This window comes from Pseudophryne corroboree, chromosome 3 (genome assembly GCF_028390025.1).
Source record: "Pseudophryne corroboree isolate aPseCor3 chromosome 3, aPseCor3.hap2, whole genome shotgun sequence".
Lineage (NCBI taxonomy): Eukaryota > Metazoa > Chordata > Amphibia > Anura > Myobatrachidae > Pseudophryne > Pseudophryne corroboree.
In genome coordinates this window covers 46,306,271-46,327,559 of record NC_086446.1, presented here as the reverse complement: position 1 = coordinate 46,327,559, position 21,289 = coordinate 46,306,271, and the positions used below count along the sequence as shown (strand labels likewise).

The following is a 21,289-nucleotide window of genomic DNA, read 5'->3' as shown; positions in this document are numbered from 1 at the left end:
TATAGAGCTGAGACCCCCTGAAAGAATTGTCCTGTAATCCCTGCTTGTTGAAGCGTGTGGAACATAAAGGGCCATTTAATCCGGTCGAATGCCTTTTCAGCGTCCAGTCCTAGGACCAGCGCTGGCTTCTTTTGTCTGTGAATTTCATGTATCAGGTCCACCGTTCTGCGCGTGTTATCTAAGGCTTGACGACCCGGAATGAAACCGACCTGGTCCGGGTGTACCAATTGAGGGAGAAGAGGCCCCAATCTGTTGGCTAATAGTTTTGCGTATATTTTGATATCAACATTTAAGAGCGATATGGGCCTATAATTAGTAACCAACTCGGGGTCTCGACCGGGTTTTGGGATCACAACTATACTTGCCAAGGAGGTCAGAGCGTCAAAAGAAGCACCGTGTAGTATATCGTTAAAGAAACTTGTTAGGAAAGGAGTGAGTACCGCCGCACACTTTTTATAATATTGGGGGGAGAAGCCATCCGGGCCCGGGGCAGCTGATGTCTTGAGATTTTTAATGGCATTAAGAATTTCTATATCTGTGAAATTGGTATTTAAGTCTAACAATTGCTGGTCCGAGATCTGGGGAAGTAAAATATCAGTGAAAAAGGTAGATAGGGAGGGAATGTCTCCTGGTTCACATTGGGGGGTGGCAGTATGTAGATTATAAAGGGCTAGGGGTAGGTTTAAAATTCTCAAACAATTGCCTCTGGGTCGTGTAAGTTTCTTAACGTTAATAGCTGTCATTATAAACCCTGGCTATTGAACAATCTGAAGAGCCAATACCTAAGAATCAGGTGTAATTGTTCAAAAGATACACAATTTATACAACAAGCTGATGACCTGACAGAGGCATTTATTGCACAGGGATATCCAAGAGGCCTTTTGAAAAAAACATTAAAAGAAGCTCTAAATACAAATCGTAATAACTTATTCTGTATGCAAAAATGATTCAAGTCCAATCAAAGGGAGTAATTCCAAGTTGATCGCAGCACGATTTTTGTTAGCAATTGGGCAAAACCATGTCCACTGCAGGGGAGGCAGATATAACATGTGCAGAGAGAGTTAAGGACCATACACACTTGATGATAAAATGAGCAACGTCGTTCATTTCAGCCCTCATCAATGACGTCGCTCATTATATCGTCAAGTGTGTATGCATCTGACGACCACAGATGTGCGGCCCCACGGGACGTTAACGACCCTCGCTTATCTTTGGAGCATGTATGCTCAATTTCCACTATGGTCGTTACCGACCAGAGACGTCGTTGAATGTGTATGGTGTGAACGACCAATGACCAAGCCACTGTTCACCAGCCCTGTTCCCAGCTCATTATTTTAATAAACTGTTCAGCTTGGATGCTTCAACGATGAATGATCTTTGGTCTGTGGTCTTTGGTAGTGTATATGCTCATGTCGTTTGCTCAGCTGTTCAAGGGAAGTTCAAGGGAGGTCGTTAACGACGTGTGCATCGTCAAGTGTGTATGGGCCTTAAGATTTGGGTGGGGTGTGTTCAATCTGCAATCTAATTTGCAGTGTAAAAATAAAGCAGCCAGTATTTACCCTGCACAGAAATAAAATAACCCACCCAAATCTAACTCTTTCTGCACATGTTATATCTGCCTCCCCTGCAGTGCACATAGGCCCTCATTCCGAGTTGATCGGTCGCAATGCGAATGTAGCAGAGTTACACACGCTAAGCCGCCGCCTACTGGGAGTGTATCTTCGCCTCTTAAAAGTGCGACCGAAGTAATCGCAATATTGCGATCACAAACCTCGTAGCAGTTTTAGAGTTGCTTCAGACTTACTCTGCCTGTGCGATCAGTTCAGTGCTTGTCGTTCCTGGTTGACGTCACAAACACACCTAGCGTTCGCCCAGGCACTCCCACCGTTTCTCCGGCCACTCCTGCGTTTTTTCCGGAAACGGTAGCGTTTTCAGCCACACGCCCCTAAAACGCCGTGCTTCCGCCCAGTAACACCCATTTCCTGTCAATCACAATACGATCGCCGGAGCGATGAAAAAGCCGTGAGTAAAATTACTTTCTTCATAGCAAAGTTACTTGGCGCAGTCGCAGTGCGAACATTGCGCATGCGTACTAAGCGGATTTTCATTGCGATGCGATGAAAAATACAGAGCGAACAACTCGGAATGAGGGCCATAGTTTTGCCCAATTGCTATCAAAAATCCTGCTGCGATCAACTTGGAATTACCCCCATAGTTAGGTCCTATTTTTATATCAAAGAGTAATACACAATTAAATAACATCAAACGACTTAATAAGAAAAAAAAATATTTATTAAACTATGATACTGTGCTTGTGAACTACATAGAAGAGCAAACAAGAATTATTTTAAAAAAAATAGGATTTTGGTACCTGCCGGTAAATCCTTTTCTCGTAGTCTGTAGAGGATGCTGGGGCCCACATTAGTACCATGGGGTATAGATGGGTCCAACAGGAGCCATTGGCACTTTAAGAGTTTTAGAGTGTGGGCTGGCTCCTCCTTCTATGCCCCTCCCACCAGACTCAGTCTAGAAACTGTGCCCGAGGAGACGACATACTTCGAGAGAAGGATTATACACAGATAGTGGTGAGATTCATACCAGCTCACACCTACAAGGCACGTCATACCAACTAGCTTGAACTACTCAGCAACAGCTGAAACATTACTTACCAAGTAACAATGCAGTACTCAACTAAATCAAAGTTGTACTGAACCAAATAACATTTGCAGGAGAACGAATCGCTGGGCGGGCGCCCAGCATCCTCTACAGAATACAAGAAAAGGATTTACCATTAGGTATCAAAATCCTATTTTCTCTTACATCCTGGAGGATGCTGGGGTCCACATTAGTACCATGGGGATGTACCAAAGTTCCCAGAATGGGAGAGAGAGCGTGGAGGCTCCTGCAGAACTGATTGACTGAACTTCAGATCATCAGAGGCCAAACTATCGAACTTGTAAAACTTTGCAAACGTGTTCGACCCAGACCACGTTGCAGCTCGGCAAAGTTGTACTGCCGAGACACCCCGGGCAGCCGCCAAGGAATACCCAACCTTACACGTAGAATGGGCCTTAATAGACTTTGGACCTGCCGTGGAATTAAGCGTGCTAGATAGTAAACCTGATCCAGCGAGAGATTGTCTGCTTAGAAGCAGGACACCCAATCTTTTTGGGATCATATAGGACAGAGTCCGACTTCTCGAGTTCTCTTCACATATATCTTCAGAGCCCTTAAGACATCCAAGGACTTTGATGTAATTGTAATTGAGGAGTCAGTCGTCACTGGCACCACAATAGGTTAGTTTATATGAAATGCCGACACAACCTCCGGAAGAAACTGTTGACGAGTCCGTAGCTCAGACCTATCATCGTGGAAGATTAAGTAAGGGCTTTTACAGGATAAAGCCCTCAGGTCGGACACAAGTCTAGCAGAAGCTAAGGCCAACAAAGTGACCGCCTTCCTAGTAAGAAATTTGAGCTCTACCTCCTGTGGAGGCTGAAACCAATCCGATTGGAGGAACTGCAACACCACGTTAAGATCCCAAGGCGCCGTAGACGGTACAAAGGGAGGTTGGATATGCAGAACTCCCTTCAAAAAGGTCTGAACTGAACCTCAGGGAGGGCAGCCAATTGTTTCTGAAAGAAAATGGATAGGGCTGAAATATGGGCCTTCACAGATCCCAACCGCAGACCCTTATCCACACCTGCTTGCAGGAAGGAGGAAACATCCCAGTTGAAACTCCACCGTAGGAAACTTCCTGGAGCCACACCAAGAGACATATTTCTTCCAAATACGATGGTAATGTTTAGACGTTACCCCTTTCCTAGCCTGTATGAGGGTAGAAATAACTTTCTTTGGAATGCGCTTCCGAGCAAGAATCAGGCGCTCAACTTCCATGCCATCAAACGTAGCCGCGGTAAGTCTTGATAGGCGAACGGCCCCTGCTGCAGTAGGTCCTCCCAAGGAGGAAGAGGCCTCGGCTCTTCTTGCAGTAGATTCAGAAGGTTCGCGTACCAGGCCCTTCTTGGCCAGTCTGGGCAATGAGGGTCGTTTGAACCCTTGTTTTCCTTATGAACTTCAGGATTCTTGGGATGAGTGGTGGAAACACATACACTGACTGTGTCACATACACGGAGACATCAGGACGTCCACTGCCACTGCCTGTGGATCCCTCGACCTGGAACAATAACGCCGAAGCTTCTTGTTGAGACGAGAGGCCACCATGTCTATTTGGGGTAAGCCCCAAAGATCTGTTACTTTCTTGAACACCTCCGGATGGAGTCCCCACTCTCCTGGATGGAGATCGTGTCTGCTGAGGAAGTCTGCTTCCCAGTTGTCTACATCTGGAATGAAGATGTCTGACAGCGCCAACGCATGCTTTTCTGTTCAGAGGAGTGTTCTTGTCACCACATTGACATTGCCGCTCTGCACTTCGTTCCGCCCTGTCGGTTTATGTAAACCACTGTTGTTATGTTGTTTGACTGCACTTGAATGGCCCGATTTCTCAGAAGAGGGGCCACCTGTAGAAGACCGATGCGGATGGCTCTTAGTTCCTGAATGTTGATGGGCAGGCTGGCTTTCAGGCTTGACCACCATCCCTGGAAGGTTACTCCTTGAGTGACTGCTCCCCAGCCCCTGAGGCTCGCATCTGTTGTTAGCCGGACCCAGTCCTGAATCCCGAACCTGTGGCCTTCCAGAAGGTGATGCAATTGGAGCCACCAGAGAAGTGAAATCCTCGCCCTTGGCGTCAGATGCATGTGGAGGTGAGATCTCGACCACTTGTCCAGGAGATCCAGTTGGAAGGTCAGAGCATGGAACCTCCCGTACTTGAGAGCCTCAAAAGAGGCCACCATCTTTCCCAATAGGCAAATGCACTGATGAACCGACACCCAGGGGTGGCTTCAAGACACCCTGGACCATGGATTGGATCGCAAACTCCCGCTGCACTTCCGTATCTAGGATCATTCCCAGAAATTACAATCTTTGGGTTGGTTCCAAATGTGCCTTTGGAAAGTTCAGAATCCAACCGTGACTCTGGAGCAGTCGCATTGTGACAACATTGGACTGCAGCAGCTTCTCCTTGGACGATGCCTTTATCAGGAGATCGTCCAAATATGGAATGATGTTCACACCCTGCTTGCGGAGGAGTATCATAATTTCCGCCATCACCTTGGTAAACACCCTCGGTGCTGTAGAGAGGCCAAATGGCAGGACCTGGAACTGAAAATGACAGTCCAGCAATGCAAAGGAATGGAATGTGAAGGTACGCATCCTTGATATCCAGGGATACCAGGAATTCCCCCTCTTCCAGACCTGATATCACCGCCCTGAGAGACTCCATCTTCAACTTTAAGTCCTTTAGAAAGGGGTTCAATGATTTTAGGTTCAGAATGGGCCTGACCGAACCATCTGGTTTCGGTACCACAAAAAGGTTCGATTAGTAACCTTTGTTCAGCATGGGAGGTGGTACCGCACAATGACTTCTACCAGCCTTTGGACAGCATCTTGAAGTACTGTGCTGTCCTCCAACAGAGTTGGTAAGCCCGACTTGAAAAAACGATGAGGAGGGAGACACTGAAATTCCAGCCTGTATCCCTGATACACAATATCTACTACCCAGGGATCTAGGCCGGACGATACTCTGACATGACGGAAATGTCTGAGTCTCGCTCCCACAGGCCCCACAGCCGAGGCATGCAGTCCACCATCATGCGGAGGACTTTGGGGTACCTGAAGCAGGCTTTTGTTCCTGGGAACCTGTAGCGGCAGATTTCTTGGACTAAACCCGACCTCCCCTAATGAAGGTATTGGGTGTTCTGGCCTTTCTAGGCTTGTTAGGCCGAAAGGACTGTGGTGCAGCGGAGAAGAAGGATTTCTTTGGAGCAAGTGCTGCTGAGGGAATAAACGGAGACTTACCCGCTAGAGCTTCCCCAAAGAGAGCCTGACCTGTATAGGGTTGCGACTCCACACTTCTTCTGGATTCCTTGTCGGCCGACCACTGGCGCAGCCTCAGTCCCCGACGAGCTGAAACAGACATGGAAGAAATTCCTGCAGCCATGGAACCCAGGTCTTTCATGGATTCTACCATAACACCTGCAGAATCATGAATGTTGTGTAAATACAATGCAACGTGGTCCCTATCCATCGTATCCCAATCCTGAAGCAAGGAAGCCGACCACTTCACTATTGCAATCCATGCACTAGCAATAGTGGGATGTAATATGGCCCCAGAGGCAGTATACATTGATTTAAGTGTGTTATCAATATTTATATCTCCTTTAAGGCGGTAGATCCCGGAACAGGCAAAACCACCTTCTTTGAGAGTCTGGACACAGATGCGTCAACTATCAGAGGTTTTTCCCACTTTTTCCTATCCTCCTCAGGGAAAGGAAAAGCCACATGAAACCTTTTAGGGATCTGGAACTTTTTCTCAAGGTTTTCCCATGCTTTTCAAATATAGCATTCAACTCCTTTGACGCAGGGAAGGTTAGCGAGGCTTTTTTATTTTCAGTGAAAAAAGCCTCCTCAACCTGCTCAGGTGTGGTATCATTAACATTCAACACATCCCTGATAGCCTCTATCAACAATTGCAGCCCCCTTGCAAGAGATGCGGACCCCCGCAATACATCCCCATCACCGTCTGTGGTGTCAGAATCCGTATCCGTGTCGTCTTGTGTGACAAGCACAAGCGCACGTTTGTGGGGGTACATAGCGGGGCGTCCTGAGGTACCAGACACAGGCCATACAGCTCTGTAATACCTGGGTTGCAGATTCATTACTTGCAACCCTGTCAGAAATCTGAAAAATCCAAGTTTTGATAGAGGAAACCACTCTGGTCCCTTGCTGGTATCTGTGCTAAACCCGTGATATCCTGATTACATGGAATGGGATCATCCTGGGAGGATAAATCCTCTGCAGCATATGACAGTGTCCCTGGACATAGCTAAAGGAGACCACCAAACACTCCACGCACGCACGCACGCACGCACACACGCACACACAGAGTTCTCTCCCCCCCCCCCCAAGACAGGCAAGAGAGACCCAAATATCGGAGCCAACCCACAAAATAGCGCTTTTAGTAAAAGGCAACCCCTTACCAGCACAGACTGTGTCCCTTAATAGGAGACACAGTCGTTTTACAGCCTCCCCTCCCTTCTACAACCCCCTGGTACCGTGTACAATCAGATGGAGCTACTGTGGAGGGACCTGATCTTCCATCCAGCCCTGTACAGGCAGGAAAATGGGTCCGCTCTGAGAAGCTCTGCCCCCTTAATGGCGCGGTCTTCCCGCTCTTCATATTTTTATACTTGCCTGAGGAAAGTTGCTGGCTGAGAACCGCGGACCCCGACAGGCTTGCTGACAAGTGTGGGGGTAAGCTCTGGCCTAGGGCGCCTCACTATGTGCCTCTGGTACCTTTCCAGGAGCGCAGTTAGTACTGTACTCCATCCCCGTTGCCACCATCTTCACACCATCCCCCTGCTCTGAGTGTGGAATATAAGGTATCAATAGCTAGCAAAATAAAAATAAATGTTTATTATGGAACATTACATTTGTATATATATATATATATATATATATATATATATATATATATATATGTGGACAAAGGATGAAGTGGTAGAGAGCGACCAATGGTGCCGAATAAATGCTAAAAGCAGAATGATGATATAAAAAATGTGTACAAATTTATTGAAGTGGGACGTACTATACAAAACTGGTTATAAAAACATACAAGCTCATATAAAAAGATATATATATATGACCCTATACAAAAAAAAAATGAAAAAAGATTATTAAAATTTTAAAAGAAAAGAGCATGGTGACATAAAACTAGATGTATTACTTAAAAAACTTTGAAGTATCACTTTAACACAGAGGGTAAAAAATACTTAAAAGTTTAAAAAGCACAAAAAGAAATAAAAGGTGTTCAAAAGGATATAAAAAAGAGGAATCAAATAGCTTAACTTTGTGGTGAGGTTAGACTAAAGAGTAGCACCCAACGCGTTTCGTCCTATCTGGACTTCATCAAGGGGACCCCTTGATGAAGTCCAGATAGGACGAAACGCGTTGGGTGCTACTCTTTGGTCTAACCTCACCACAAAGTTAAGCTATTTGATTCCTCTTTTCTATATCCTTTTGAACACCTTTTATTTCTTTTTGTGCTTTTTAAACTTAAGTATTTTTTACCCTCTGTGTTAAAGTGATACTTCAAAGTTTTTTAAGTAATACATCTAGTTTTATGTCACCATGCTCTTTTCTTTTTAAATTTTAATAATCTTTTTTAATTTTTTTTTTTTTTTGTATAGGGTCATATATATATATATCTTTTTATATGAGCTTGTATGTTTTTATAACCAGTTTTGTATAGTACGTCCCACTGCAATAAATTTGTACACATTTTTTATATCATCATTCTGCTTTTAGCATTTATTCGGCACCATTGGTCGCTCTCTACCACCTCATCCTTTGTCCACATAACCATTTTCATAGGTAACGGTACCAATACCTATATCTATTTGAGGTAACGAGCTGACACCCTGATATATTAAAGGGAGTGCCAACACACTAAGCAGATTTTTGCACAATACTTGCAGGGTTCCCATTCTAGTGTTAACATATAAGATACTGCATCCGTGGCGCTGATATCTTTTCAGTACACATTATATATATATATAAAGTCCCTTATCGGCCGGCACTCAGACGGTATAGCGCAACAGGCCCCGGTACCATAGTCCACGCAAACATAGAAATCCAAAGGGGAACAATGAAAGGCACTCGAGAGGACACAGGACCATTTATCTGTCTGAGTATTTTGTCCTCTCGAGTGCCTTTCATTGTTCCCCTTTGGATTTATATATATATATATAGGTTCCAAAAGAAGACAGCGGCACTCGAGGATTTAGTAAATATGAAAAAGATGTATTCAAAGGTTTACAAGTCGGCTACTTGTAAACCTTTGAATACATCTTTTTCATATTTACTAAATCCTCGAGTGCCGCTGTCTTCTTTTGGAACCTGCAAATTTATACCAGAAGGCACCGGGGTAAGAAAACTAGTCAGGAGAGTGCCGGTCCATTCCTCGATATATATATATATATATATATATATATATATATATATATATACTGCTCAAAAAAATAAAGGGAACACTAAAATAACATCCTAGATCTGAATGAATGAAATATTCTTATTAAATACTTTGTTCTTTACATAGATGAATGTGCTGTCAACAAAATCACACAAAAATTATCAATGGAAATCAAATTTATTAACCCATGGAGGTCTGGATTTGGAGTCACACTCAAAATGAAAGTGGAAAAACACACTACAGGCTGATCCAACTTTGATGTAATGTCCTTAAAACAAGTCAAAATGAGGCTCAGTAGTGTGTGTGGCCTCCACGTGCCTGCATGACCTCCCTACGATGCCTGGGCATGCTCCTGATGAGGTGGCGGATGGTCTCCTGAGGGATCTTCTACGAGATCTGGACTAAAGCATCCGCCAACTCCTGGACAGTCTGTGGTGCAACGTGGCATTGGTGGATGGAGCGAGACATGATGTCCCAGATGTGCTCAATTGGATTCAGGTCTGGGGAACGGGCGGGCCAGTCCATAGCATCAATGACTTCGTCTTACAGGAACTGCTGACACACTCCAGCCACATGAGGTCTAGCATTGTCTTGCATTAGGAGGAACCCAGGGCCAACCGCACCAGCATATGGTCTCACAAGGGGTCTGAGGATCTGATCTCATCTCGGTACCTAATGGCAGGCAGGTTGACTGCCATTAGTAATTTTATTTTCTGAAGAAAAGTTGGAGTAGCCATAGCCTTCAAAAATCGACCCCCTCATCGATTTTGCCAGACAGATGTTCCGTCAGACCAGACAAAGGCAAACACTGCATCCGGTGGTACAGACCCTCCTGCATACAGGAGTTGTAGTACAGGTGCCTCTTGCTCAGAGGGGCCGGGGGTACTATTCTCCGCTGTTTCTAGTCCCGAAACAGAATGGGTCCTCCCGGCCCATTCTCAAGCTCAAGGCATTGAACAGGTTTGTGAAGGTTTCCAAGTTCCGTATGGAAACCCTTCATTCTATAGTTCTGGCCTTGGAACCTGGGGACTACATGGTCTCCCTGGACATACAGGATACTTACCTGCATATTCCTATAGCAGCGTCACATCAGCAATACCTGTGGTTTGCTATTGGCAACCTCCATTATCAGTTTCGGGCGTTACCTTTTGGTTTAACAACGGCTCCGTGAGTTCTCACCAAAGTAATGGCGGTGCTGACGGTGGTACTCCGCTGTCATGGGGTCAGGATGCTGCCGTATCTGGACGACTTGTTAATCCTGGCAAATTCCCCAGAACTTCTCCTACGTCATCTGGATATGACGTTCCGGCTTCTACAAGCCCACGGGCGGCTCATCAACTGGAAGAAATCCTCACTGGTCCCTGCTCAGAGCATGGTGCACCTGGGAGCGCTATTGGACACTCACAACCAGAGGTTGTTCTTGTCTCAGGAGAAAGTCCTAAAGCTTCAGGACAGGATTTGTTTCTTCCTTTCTCGTCCGCAAGTGTCGATACATTCGGTAATGCAGGTGCTGGGCCTCATGGTATCAGCTTTCGACATGGTGGAGTATGCTCAATTCCTTTCTCGCCCCCTCCAGAGACTGATTCTAGCCAAGTGGGATGGCCTGCCTCAACGGATCAGATCTCAAATGATCTCATTGACTCCGGAGGCCCGTCTGTCGCTGCTTTGGTGGCTCCGGGACCAACAATTGTGCAGGGGTCGTCCCTTCTGGATATCCAACTGGGTCCTGTTGACGAGAGATGCCAGTCTAAGAGGTTGGGGTGCGGTGCTGGAGCAACACTCCCTTCAGGGTCGGTGGACCAAGGAGGAATCTTTCCTCTCGATCAACATTCTGGAATTGCGGGCAGTCTTCAATGCGTTGAACCTGGCCCAGCATTTAATCCAGAACCGTCCTGTGCAAGTACAGTCGGACAACGCCACCACAGTGGCTGACATAAATCATCAAGGCGGCACTTGAAGCCGTTTGCAATGAAGGAAGTCTCACGGATTCTACGTTGGGCGGAACGCCATCTACTGGCCATATCGGCAATATTCATACCTATCTGGCTTCTTAGGAGGGACAGATGGCTCGAGATCATCTGTAATCTGTAGAATTAACTTAGTAGCCTCCAAAAGATCAGGAACATCAACATGTGAACTACCCTCCCCATCAGTCGTATGAGTCAGAACCTGTGGGGTCAGTATATGTGCCGTCTTCATCAGAGAGGTGTCAGTGACAGCAGTGGATTGTGAGGAGACAAGCGCTCGCTTAGGGGACCCCTTGGACGTAGGCGAGCGTTGGTCAGACTTTTTAGTAGTCAAGGACTGGTTCAACTTCTTCAATTGAGCAGATAAATCGTCCGCCCACGGCGTGTTAGCTGCAGGGACCACATATACGGGTGTACCGGCATTGGGGGTCCCATAGGGGGTGTAAGATTATGAACCAGCGTATGCAGAAGTGTGGAAAAGGCGGCCCACGGTGGGTCAGAATGTGCCTCCGTTGCCACACTCCCACTGGGGGGGCAAGGAGCCCCCAGAACAAGAGCCCACAGCTGCTATATTCTCCTCATATGGGTCTGGGCTTCAGCAACAGCGGCAGTGTGTTCCGCCCCAGAACCGTTACCCTCAGAAGCAGACATGATATAACTTGCAGAATGAGGTAACACAGTACAATTATGAGCAGCACTATACCTCTAAACCCAAACCCCTGCGCAGTGTGGTCAGCACTAGCAGAGATAAAGGAGAGATATGGTGACTAAATCACAGAGAAAAATACGTAATACAGTATATCTTTGTGAAAATCCAATATTAGATAACATCTGACACACCAAGCCCCCTCAGGTTATAGAATATAGGGATAGCAAGTTGAGTGAAAGACACAAGATGGACACCACTCAGCTATCTAATGCACACACAAATAGTCACAGTCTGTACAATGCAGAGGTTATTACTAACAATAATACTGCACTGGACTAGCTTACACAGCTATATAACAATAGATATAACAGTACACAGTAAGAACTTGATGTATATCACAGGGTAATTGTACTATAAGTGCACTCTTTCTTACTAACACTGACTAAAAAGGCAGGTAGAATACTTAAGTGTCATGTAAAGGGCCAGCACTGACAACCAGGCGGCTTTACATAGGAGAATTTGCCAAAGCATTCCCAGGAACAGTGAGCTGAGGGATAATGGCTCCGCAGACACTGACAGGGAGTGAGGAAAAGACAGATATGCAGCTCCAGGGCTGGAACACTTTCTGGAAATGGCGCCCTGGGGCTGGGGGAGGGGCTTCAGGTCTAAGCCTTATCCCCCTGCTGGCAAAAACACGGGTACTCTGGGCGATATAAAAACTGGTTTAAAGAGAAAACCTGACCTGCGCCCATGCCCTGGTGATCTAGTGGGATCGCCTGTACTGCCACAGTGTCCACTGCCAGCGCGCGCGGCCCGCCTCCCACTGACCGTGCCGGATCGCGATAAAGACCAGGTCCCACAAGCGGGACCCACTAACCTTCTCCCGAAGCGCGCCCATGCGATCTTGGAGAGCCCCAGCTGTGTGTGTCTAACGTGAAGAAAACCGGAGCCTCCGCTGTAGGTACCCGGCAACCAGGGCTCGGGAGTGTAGAGCGCCGCCGGGGAGAGCTGGAGCTGCAGCAGTGAATGTTTCTGACATTTACACACCGCTGCTGCCCTTGAAGTCTTCACTTTTTCTTCATAAAAAGCTTTTCATAGGGCTTCCTGGAGCAGCCCCTCTGTTAAGTGCCTGCTTACTGCAGCACCAACTTGCAAAACTGAGCTCCTGTGCAGGGAGGCAGGGTTATAGAGGAGGCGACGCTGTGCATTCTGGGAACAGTCAAAGCTTTGAGCCTGTTGGTGCCTCGGATCAAGATCCTACTCTACACCCCATTATCCAATCCTTGTGGAGCCCAGTGTACCCGCAGCAGAAATATATATATGTATGCTTTTTATATATGTTGCTTATTAAACTAGCAATTTCTCAATGAATTGCAAAAACAATTGGTGTTAATTAGTGATGAGCGGGTTCAGTTTCCGAGAAACCGAACCCCCCCCGAACTTCACCCTTTTTACACGGGTCCGAGCCATACTCGGATTCTCCCGTATGGCTCGGTTAACCCGAGCGTGCCCGAACGTCATCATCCCGCTGTCGGATTCTCGCGAGATTCGGATTCTATATAAGCAGCCGCGCGTCGCCGCCATTTTCACATGTGCATTGAGATTGATAGGGAATGGACGTGGCTGGCGTCCTCTCCGTTTATATAGTTATATACTACACAGTTGATCTGATTGCTTAGCTTATTGTGGGGAGGATTGGGGAGCAGCTGTTAGGACTCGGAGTAGAGTGCAGAGTTTTGCTGATAGTGACCACCAGTTCTCTGCCTGAAAAAAACGCTCCATACCATATCTGTGCTCAGTGTGCTGCATGATATATCTGTGCTGACTGCTCACACTGCTTAATTGTGGGGACTGGGGAGCAGCTATAGCAGGAGTACAGTGCACAGTTTTGCTGACAGTGACCACCAGTATACGTTTGTCTGCATGAAAAACACTCCTGTGGTGGCTTTTTTTTATACTAGTTTAGCAGTCTGCTGACAGTGTCCACCAGGTCCATTATACTGTATATAGCAGTACGGTAGGCCACTGCTGTACCTACCTCTATGTCGTCACTCGTCGTCCATAAGTATACTATCCATCCATCTACATTGTATACCTGTGGTGTCTTTTTTTTTTTATACTATAAACGCAGTCTGCTGACAGTGTCCACCAGGTCCATTATACTGTATATAGCAGTACGGTAGGCCACTGCTGTACCTACCTCTGTGTCGTCACTCGTCATCCATAAAGTATACTATCCATCCATCTACATTGTATACCTGTGGTGCCTTTTAGTTGTGCGCATTAAAATATGGAGAACAAAAATGTGGAGGTTAAAAAAATAGGGAAAGATCAAGATCCACTTCCACCTCGTGCTGAAGCTGCTGCCACTAGTCATGGCCGAGACAATGAAATGCCATCAACGTCGTCTGCCAAGGCCGATGCCCAATGTCATAGTACAGAGCATGTAAAATCCAAAACACAAAAGATCAGCAAAATGACCCAAAAATCAAAATGAAAAGTGTCTGAGGAGAAGCGTAAACTTGCCAATATGCCATTTACGACACGGAGTGGCAAGGAACGGCTGAGGCCCTGGCCTATGTTCATGGGTTGGTTCAGCTTCACATGAGGATGGAAGCACTCATCCTCTCGCTAGAAAAAAGAAAAGACTTAAGCTGGCAAAAGCACAGCAAAGAACTGTGCGTTCTTCGAAATCACAAATCCCCAAGGAGAGTCCAATTGTGTCGGTTGCGATGCCTGACCTTCCCAACACTGGACGGGAAGAGCTTGCGCCTTCCACCATTTGCACGCCCCCTGCAAGTGCTGGAAGGAGCACCCGCAGTCCAGTTCCTGATAGTCAAATTGAAGATGTCAGTGTTGAAGTACACCAGGATGAGGATATGGGTGTTGCTGGCGCTGGGGAGGAAATTGACAAGGAGGATTCTGATGATGAGGTGGTTTGTTTAAGTCAGGCACCCGGGGAGATGCCTGTTGTCCGTGGGAGGAATATGGCCATTGACATGCCTGGTCAAAATACAAAAAAATCAGCTCTTCGGTGTGGAATTATTTCAACACAAAAGCGGACAACAGGTGTCAAGCCGTGTGTTGCCTTTGTCAAGTTGTAATAAGTAGGGGTAAGGACGTTAACCACCTCGGAACATCCTCCCTTATACGTCACCTGCAGCGCATTCATCATAAGTCAGTGACAAGTTCAAAAACTTTGGACGACAGCGGAAGCAGTCCACTGACCAGTAAATCCCTTCCTCTTGTAACCAAGCTCCTGCAAACCACACCACCAACTCCCTCAGTGTCAATTTCCTCCTTACCCAGAAAAGCCAATAGTCCTGCAGGCCATGTCACTGGCAAGTCTGACGTGTCCTCTCCTGCCTGGGATTCCGCCGATGCATCCTTGAGTGTAACGCCTACTGCTGCTGGCGCTGCTGTTGTTGCTGCTGGGAGTCGATCGTCATCCCAGAGGGGAAGTCGGAAGACCACTTGTACCACTTCCAGTAAGCAATTGACTGTACAACAGTCCTTTGCGAGGAAGATGAAATATCACAGCAGTCATCCTGTTGCAAAGCGGATAACTGAGGCCTTGGCAGCCTGGGCGGTGAGAAACGTGGTTCCGGTATCCATCATTAATTCAGAGCCAACTATAGACTTAATTGAGGTACTGTGTCCCTGGTACCAAATACCATCTAGGTTCCATTTCTCTAGGCAGGCGATACCGAAAATGTACAAAGACCTCAGAAAAAGACTCACCAGTGTCCTAAAAAATGCAGTTGTACCCAATGTCCACTTAACCACGGACATCTGGACAAGTGGAGCAGGGCAGACTCAGGACTATATGACTGTGACAGCCCACTGGGTAGATGTATTGCCTCCCGCTGCAAGAACAGCAGCTGCGGCACCAGTAGCTGCATCACGCAAACGCCAACTCGTTCCTAGGCAGGCTACGCTTTGTATCACCGATTTCCAGAATACGCACACAGCTAAAAACCTCTTACGGCAACTGAGGAAGATCATCGCAGAATGGCTTACCCCAATTGGACTCTCCTGGGGATTTGTGACATCGGACAACGCCAGTAATATTGTGTGTGCATTACATCTGGGCAAATTCCAGCACGTCCCATGTTTTGCACATACCTTGAATTTGGTGGTGCAGAATTATTTAAAAAACGACAGGGGCGTGTGCAAGAGATGCTGTCAGTGGCCCGAAGAATTTGCGGGCCACTTTCGGCGTTCAGGCACCGCGTACAGAAGACTGGAGCACCACCAAAAATACCTGAACCTGCCCTGCCATCATCTGAAGCAAGAGGTGGTAACGAGGTGGAATTCAACCCTCTATATGCTTCAGAGGATGGAGGAGCAGCAAAAGGCCATTCAAGCCTATACATCTGACCACGATATAGGCAAAGGCGGGGGAATGCACCTGTCTCAAGCGCAGTGGAGAATGATTTCAACGTTGTGCAAGGTTCTGCAACCCTTTGAACTTGCCACACGTGAAGTCAGTTCAGAAACTGCCAGCCTGAGTCAGGTCATTCCCCTCATCAGGCTTTTGCAGAAGAAGCTGGAGACATTGAAGGAGGAGCTAAAACAGAGCGATTCCGCTAGGCATGTAGGACTTGTGGATGGAGCCCTTAATTCGCTTAACCAGGATTCATGGGTGGTCAATCTGTTGAAATCAGAGCACTACATTTTGGCCACCGTGCTCGATCCTAGATTTAAAACCTACGTTGGATCTCTCTTTCCGGCAGACACAAGTCTGCAGAGGTTCAAAGACCTGCTGGTGAGAAAATTGTCAAGTCAAGCGGAACGTGACCCGTCAACAGCTCCTCCTTCACATTCTCCCGCAACTTGGGGTGCGAGGAAAAGGCTAAGAATTCCGAGCCCACCCGCTGGCGGTGATGCAGGGCAGTCTGGAGCGAGTGCTGACATCTGGTCCGGACTGAGGGACCTGGCAACGATTACGGACATGTCGTCTACTGTCACTGCATATGATTCTCTCACCATTGAAAGAATGGTGGAGGATTATATGAGTGACGCATCCAAGTAGGCACGTCAGACAGTCCGTACATATACTGGCAGGAAAAAGAGGCAATTTGGAGGCCCTTGCAGAAACTGGCTTTATTCTACCTAAGTTGCCCTCCCTCCAGTGTGTACTCCGAAAGAGTGTTTAGTGCAGCTGCTCACCTTGTCAGCAATCGGCGTACGAGGTTACTTCCAGAAAATGTGGAGAAGATGATGTTCAGTAAAATGAATTATAATCAATTCCTCCGTGGAGACATTCACCAGCAGCAATTGCCTCCAGAAAGTACACGGGGGCCTGAGATGGTGGATTCCAGTGGGGACAAATTAATCATCTGTGAGGAGGGGAATGTACACAGTGAAAGGGGTGATGAATCGGACGATGATGATGAGGTGGACATCTTGCCTCTGTAGAGCCAGTTTGTGCAAGGAGAGATTGATTGCTTCTTTTTTGGTGGGGGCCCAAACCAAACAGTCATTTCAGTCACAGTCGTGTGGCAGACCCTGTCGCTGAAATGATGGGTTGGTTAAAGTGTGCATGTCCTGTTTATACAACATAAGGGTGGGTGGGAGGGCCCAAGGACAATTCCATCTTGCACCTCTTTTTTCTTTAATTTTTCTTTGCGTCATGTGCTGTTTGGGGAGTATTTTTTTTTGAAGGGCCATCCTGCGTGACACTGCAGTGCCACTCCTAGATGGGCCAGGTGTTTGTGTCGGCCACTTGGGTCGCTTATCTTAGTCACACAGCTACCTCATTGCGCCTCTTTTTTTCTTTGCGTCATGTGCTGTTTGGGGAGTATTTTTTTGAAGGGCCATCCTGCCTGACACTGCAGTGCCACTCCTAGATGGGCCAGGTGTTTGTGTCGGCCACTTGGGTCGCTTATCTTAGTCACACAGCTACCTCGGTGCAAATTTTAGGACTAAAAATAATATTGTGAGATGTGAGGTGTTCAGGATCAAAATGACCCCCAAATTCTATGATTTAAGCTGTTTTTGAGGGTTTTTTGAAAACAAAACACCCGAATCCAAAACACATCCGAATCCGACAAAAAGTTTTCGGTGAGGTTTTGCCAAAACGCGTCCGAATCCAAAACACGGCCGCGGAAGTGAACCCAAAACCAAAAACACAAAACCCGGAAAATTTCCGGTGCACATCACTAATGTTAATACATACAACCAAGCGCATCAGTGGAGAAATTATTTTCTGGACCCACTATCACGTGTGGTCCTGTCTCCAATGTAATGTTTACCGGAAAAAGAGACAAATAAAGTACATATAGTGAAGCACCGTTTGTACTAATTATAAAGCAACAGTAAAGTGCATAGAGTATAGCACAGATAAAAACAGTTTTAATGATAAAACATATAACATAAAACAGATATAGCAGCATCAACAGTATAGCAGCCAGAGATATCCGAACAGGGAGTCCAATCAAATGTAATTGCCAGCAGCAGGTAGGATTAGAGGCATATAGAATTAGTAAATCCTCAGAGACTGTAGGGAACACCTCACCGCTTCCCCATGTCCTCCGTACTGGATCTCCTGGTTCAGCCTCAAATAAAATTAAACCAACGCGTTTCTACCCATGTTCATCGGGTCTTTTTCAAGGCTATTTAGTAGTGTGTCCTCCGTTGTGTCCCATTCCTCTATTTAAATACGGTTTCCCCCAATCCCCGTGCAGCGGGCGCAGGTGGCTCCTATACAGTCAATTTCCTACAAGTCCCATGAGCACTTCCGCGCCTCGCCGTCACTTCCGCTTCCGACCGTTGCGTCTGTAGTCATGGCAACCGGCTTAACGCGCCCGTCTCCGTGGCAACCCGCTCCGTCCAGCGGAGAATGTCTCACTCGTATATAGTATAAATAGCTGTCTCCTGTAGAAGTTCTCACGGAGCATTATGCGGACATGTAGTTTGTCATCAGGTATATCGGGAGGAAGATATAAAGGAGATCACTCAATTAACCATATAGTTCACAAACACTGTTATAACAATGGCTGGTACAAAACTCCTAGTTTGATAATATCAAAGTGCAACGTGCCAAAGAATCAAAGTGCAGACATATCATGTGCAATCAAAAAGTGGGTGATGAGAGAAGGAAAAGCTGGGTTAGAGAACCATTTTATCTCGAAATCGAGATTAAGCCCCCCCGGCTGTAGTGTGCCCAGCTCATATATACATTTCATTTCTGCTCTCGCTAGTTGTGCTGGGAGGTCCCTTTGTCTCCAATTCCCTTTCACCCACTGTAAACCTAAAAATCTCCTAATTGCCGTAGGATCTTTATTATGTGCAATGCGGAAATGGTCAGACAAAGCATGCGTTGCCAGACCATTTTTGATATTTCTAAGGTGTTCACTGATCCGCACCTTTAAAGGTCTGGAAGTTCTGCCAATGTAAAAAAGTCCACATGTGCATTCGACAGCGTACACAACATTTTTTGTGTTGCCTGTAACAAAGGTTTTGATGTTCACCTTCTTTCCATTTATCATGAGTTCACTTGTTTTATTGTTACCATCACCTTTCACTGTACGGCACCCAATACACATCCCGCATCGAAAGAATCCTTTCGATTTAATCGTGGGCAGTGATTTTACAGGTGGTAGAGCCGTCCTTACCAGTGCATTACTTAGATTTGGAGCCCTCCTGAAAATGCATTTCGGTTTATTTGGGAGTTTGTTCCCCACTATGGGGTCCCTTTTCGGGATTCCCCTATGTCTCTTAAGAATCCTTTCTAAATCTCTGTGTTGACTATTAAAGAACGAAATGAAGGCCCATTCAAAAGGTGTGGGTTTGATGTTAGGTACCTTATCTTTCTTGTGTATCAGTTCTTCCCTAGATAAGTTGCCTGCTCTAGTTACGGACTCGCTTACTTTCTCCAGTTTGTAGCCGGATGCTATGAAGTTGTTTTGCATCTCCCTGGCTTGTTCTTTGAAAGTAACAGTCTCCGTACAGTTTCTCCGTAAACGTCGCATCTGTCCACATGGTATGGATTTTAGCCAATCTGGGTGATGGCAACTGTTATGTTGAAGATACGCTCTAGAATCAGTAGGTTTTCTATAATTCTTTGTCTGTAATGCACCATTCTTCGAATAAACAGTTACATCCAAGAAGTGCAACTCTTTATTGCTTCTCTCGAAGGTGAATGCTAAATTCAGGGAATTGTGGTTTAGATATTCACAAAATGCATCTAATGTTAGGCCATCGCCCCTCCATATAAAAAATATATCGTCGATAAACCTAACCCAGGACACCAGGTTCGCTCCGAAGGGATTGTTATCCCAAATGTATTGCTCCTCCCATAACCCCATAAAGAGGTTAGCATAACTCGGAGCGAACCTGGTGCCCATGGCTGTGCCCACCTTCTGCAGATAAAATGTATCCTTAAAATGGAAATAATTGTTTGTCAAAATAAATTCCACGCCATCTACAATAAAATTTTGTAATCCAGTTGTCAATGCACTTTTACTTAAAGCTGCTGTCATGGCCTTAAGACCTTCCTGATGGTTAATTATTGTGTATAATGACTTAACGTCGGCTGTGACCATGATGTCCGACTCCTCCCATATTATAGCGTCCAGGTGTTTGAGAAAATCTGTAGTATCTCTTAAGTGGGATCGATTCTTTACCACTAAAGGTTGTAAATGGAAATCGAGGTATTCGGACAAATTGGAGGTCACGGAATTAATTCCAGAGACAATTGGCCTCCGTGGTGGTCTAAGTGGGTCTTTATGTATTTTGGGCAAAACGTAGATCACGGGAATGACCGGTTCCTCATTGTATAAATATTTATACTCTCTTTCCTCAAGAATGTTTTGCTCTAGGTACTTCACCAACAGGGTTTGTAGTTTGTCCATGATCTCCTGTGTAGGATCTTTTTTCAATTTGATGTAAGATCATTGATCCTCCACTTGTCTTAACACCTCCTCCTCATAGCCTGCCTTACTCAGGATCACTACCCCCCCGCCTTTGTCGACAGGTTTTATGACTAAATCTGTGTTGTCCTGCAATCTTTTTGGGGCTTGCCTTCCCTCCTAGTGCGCACTTTATACAGGTTCTATACTTTTGTTTTCCACGTATTCACCAATTTCTCAATGAGGCCATGTTTATAATACTATTTCTATAATGATAAGATATACTTTATAAAACTCCACATGGGGCAGTTGCCTTTGAATACATTCTCCAGGTGTGAGAATGTCATGACTGAGGTTTTGTGAACCCGGTGTTAGTGAAGTCTGTTCGGGCGACTGGAGGACTATGTGAATACTTTCACTGGCCTGGTTTGGAGGTGTTGTGGGCTAGGGGTTTCTTCCGGTGACCAGGAACAGGGACCGCAGCAGAGATGACTGAATCTAGGTTTTCCTCATGCAAGATTTGGTCGGCAGACAGGAAGCAGGTATGGATGCTGGAGGTCTCCTGAAAAACAGAACTTGAAAAAGGTGCTGAGGAAAGAATTAAGTAGTACCGGATGCTGGGGACACCAACTACGCTTGTGAGCACTGGGTTTTTGGAGGCACAGAGGTGCTAGGAGGCACTGAGGTGCAGAAGTGCTTGGAGGCACTGAGGTGCAGAAGTGCCTGGAGG

The 21,289-nt window shown here is 46.2% G+C and overlaps 1 protein-coding gene across 1 annotated transcript in view; it reads right to left on the bottom strand.

Annotated features, from left to right (window-relative positions):
* The window catches only part of LOC135057142 (uncharacterized), a 169,945-nt gene that overhangs the window by 72,749 nt on the left and 75,907 nt on the right, over positions 1-21,289 (bottom strand). Inside the window, exon 4 of the mRNA XM_063963039.1 lies at positions 19,579-19,853. Coding sequence (XP_063819109.1) covers positions 19,579-19,853 — 275 coding nt within the window. The remainder of the gene's footprint in view (positions 1-19,578; positions 19,854-21,289) is intronic.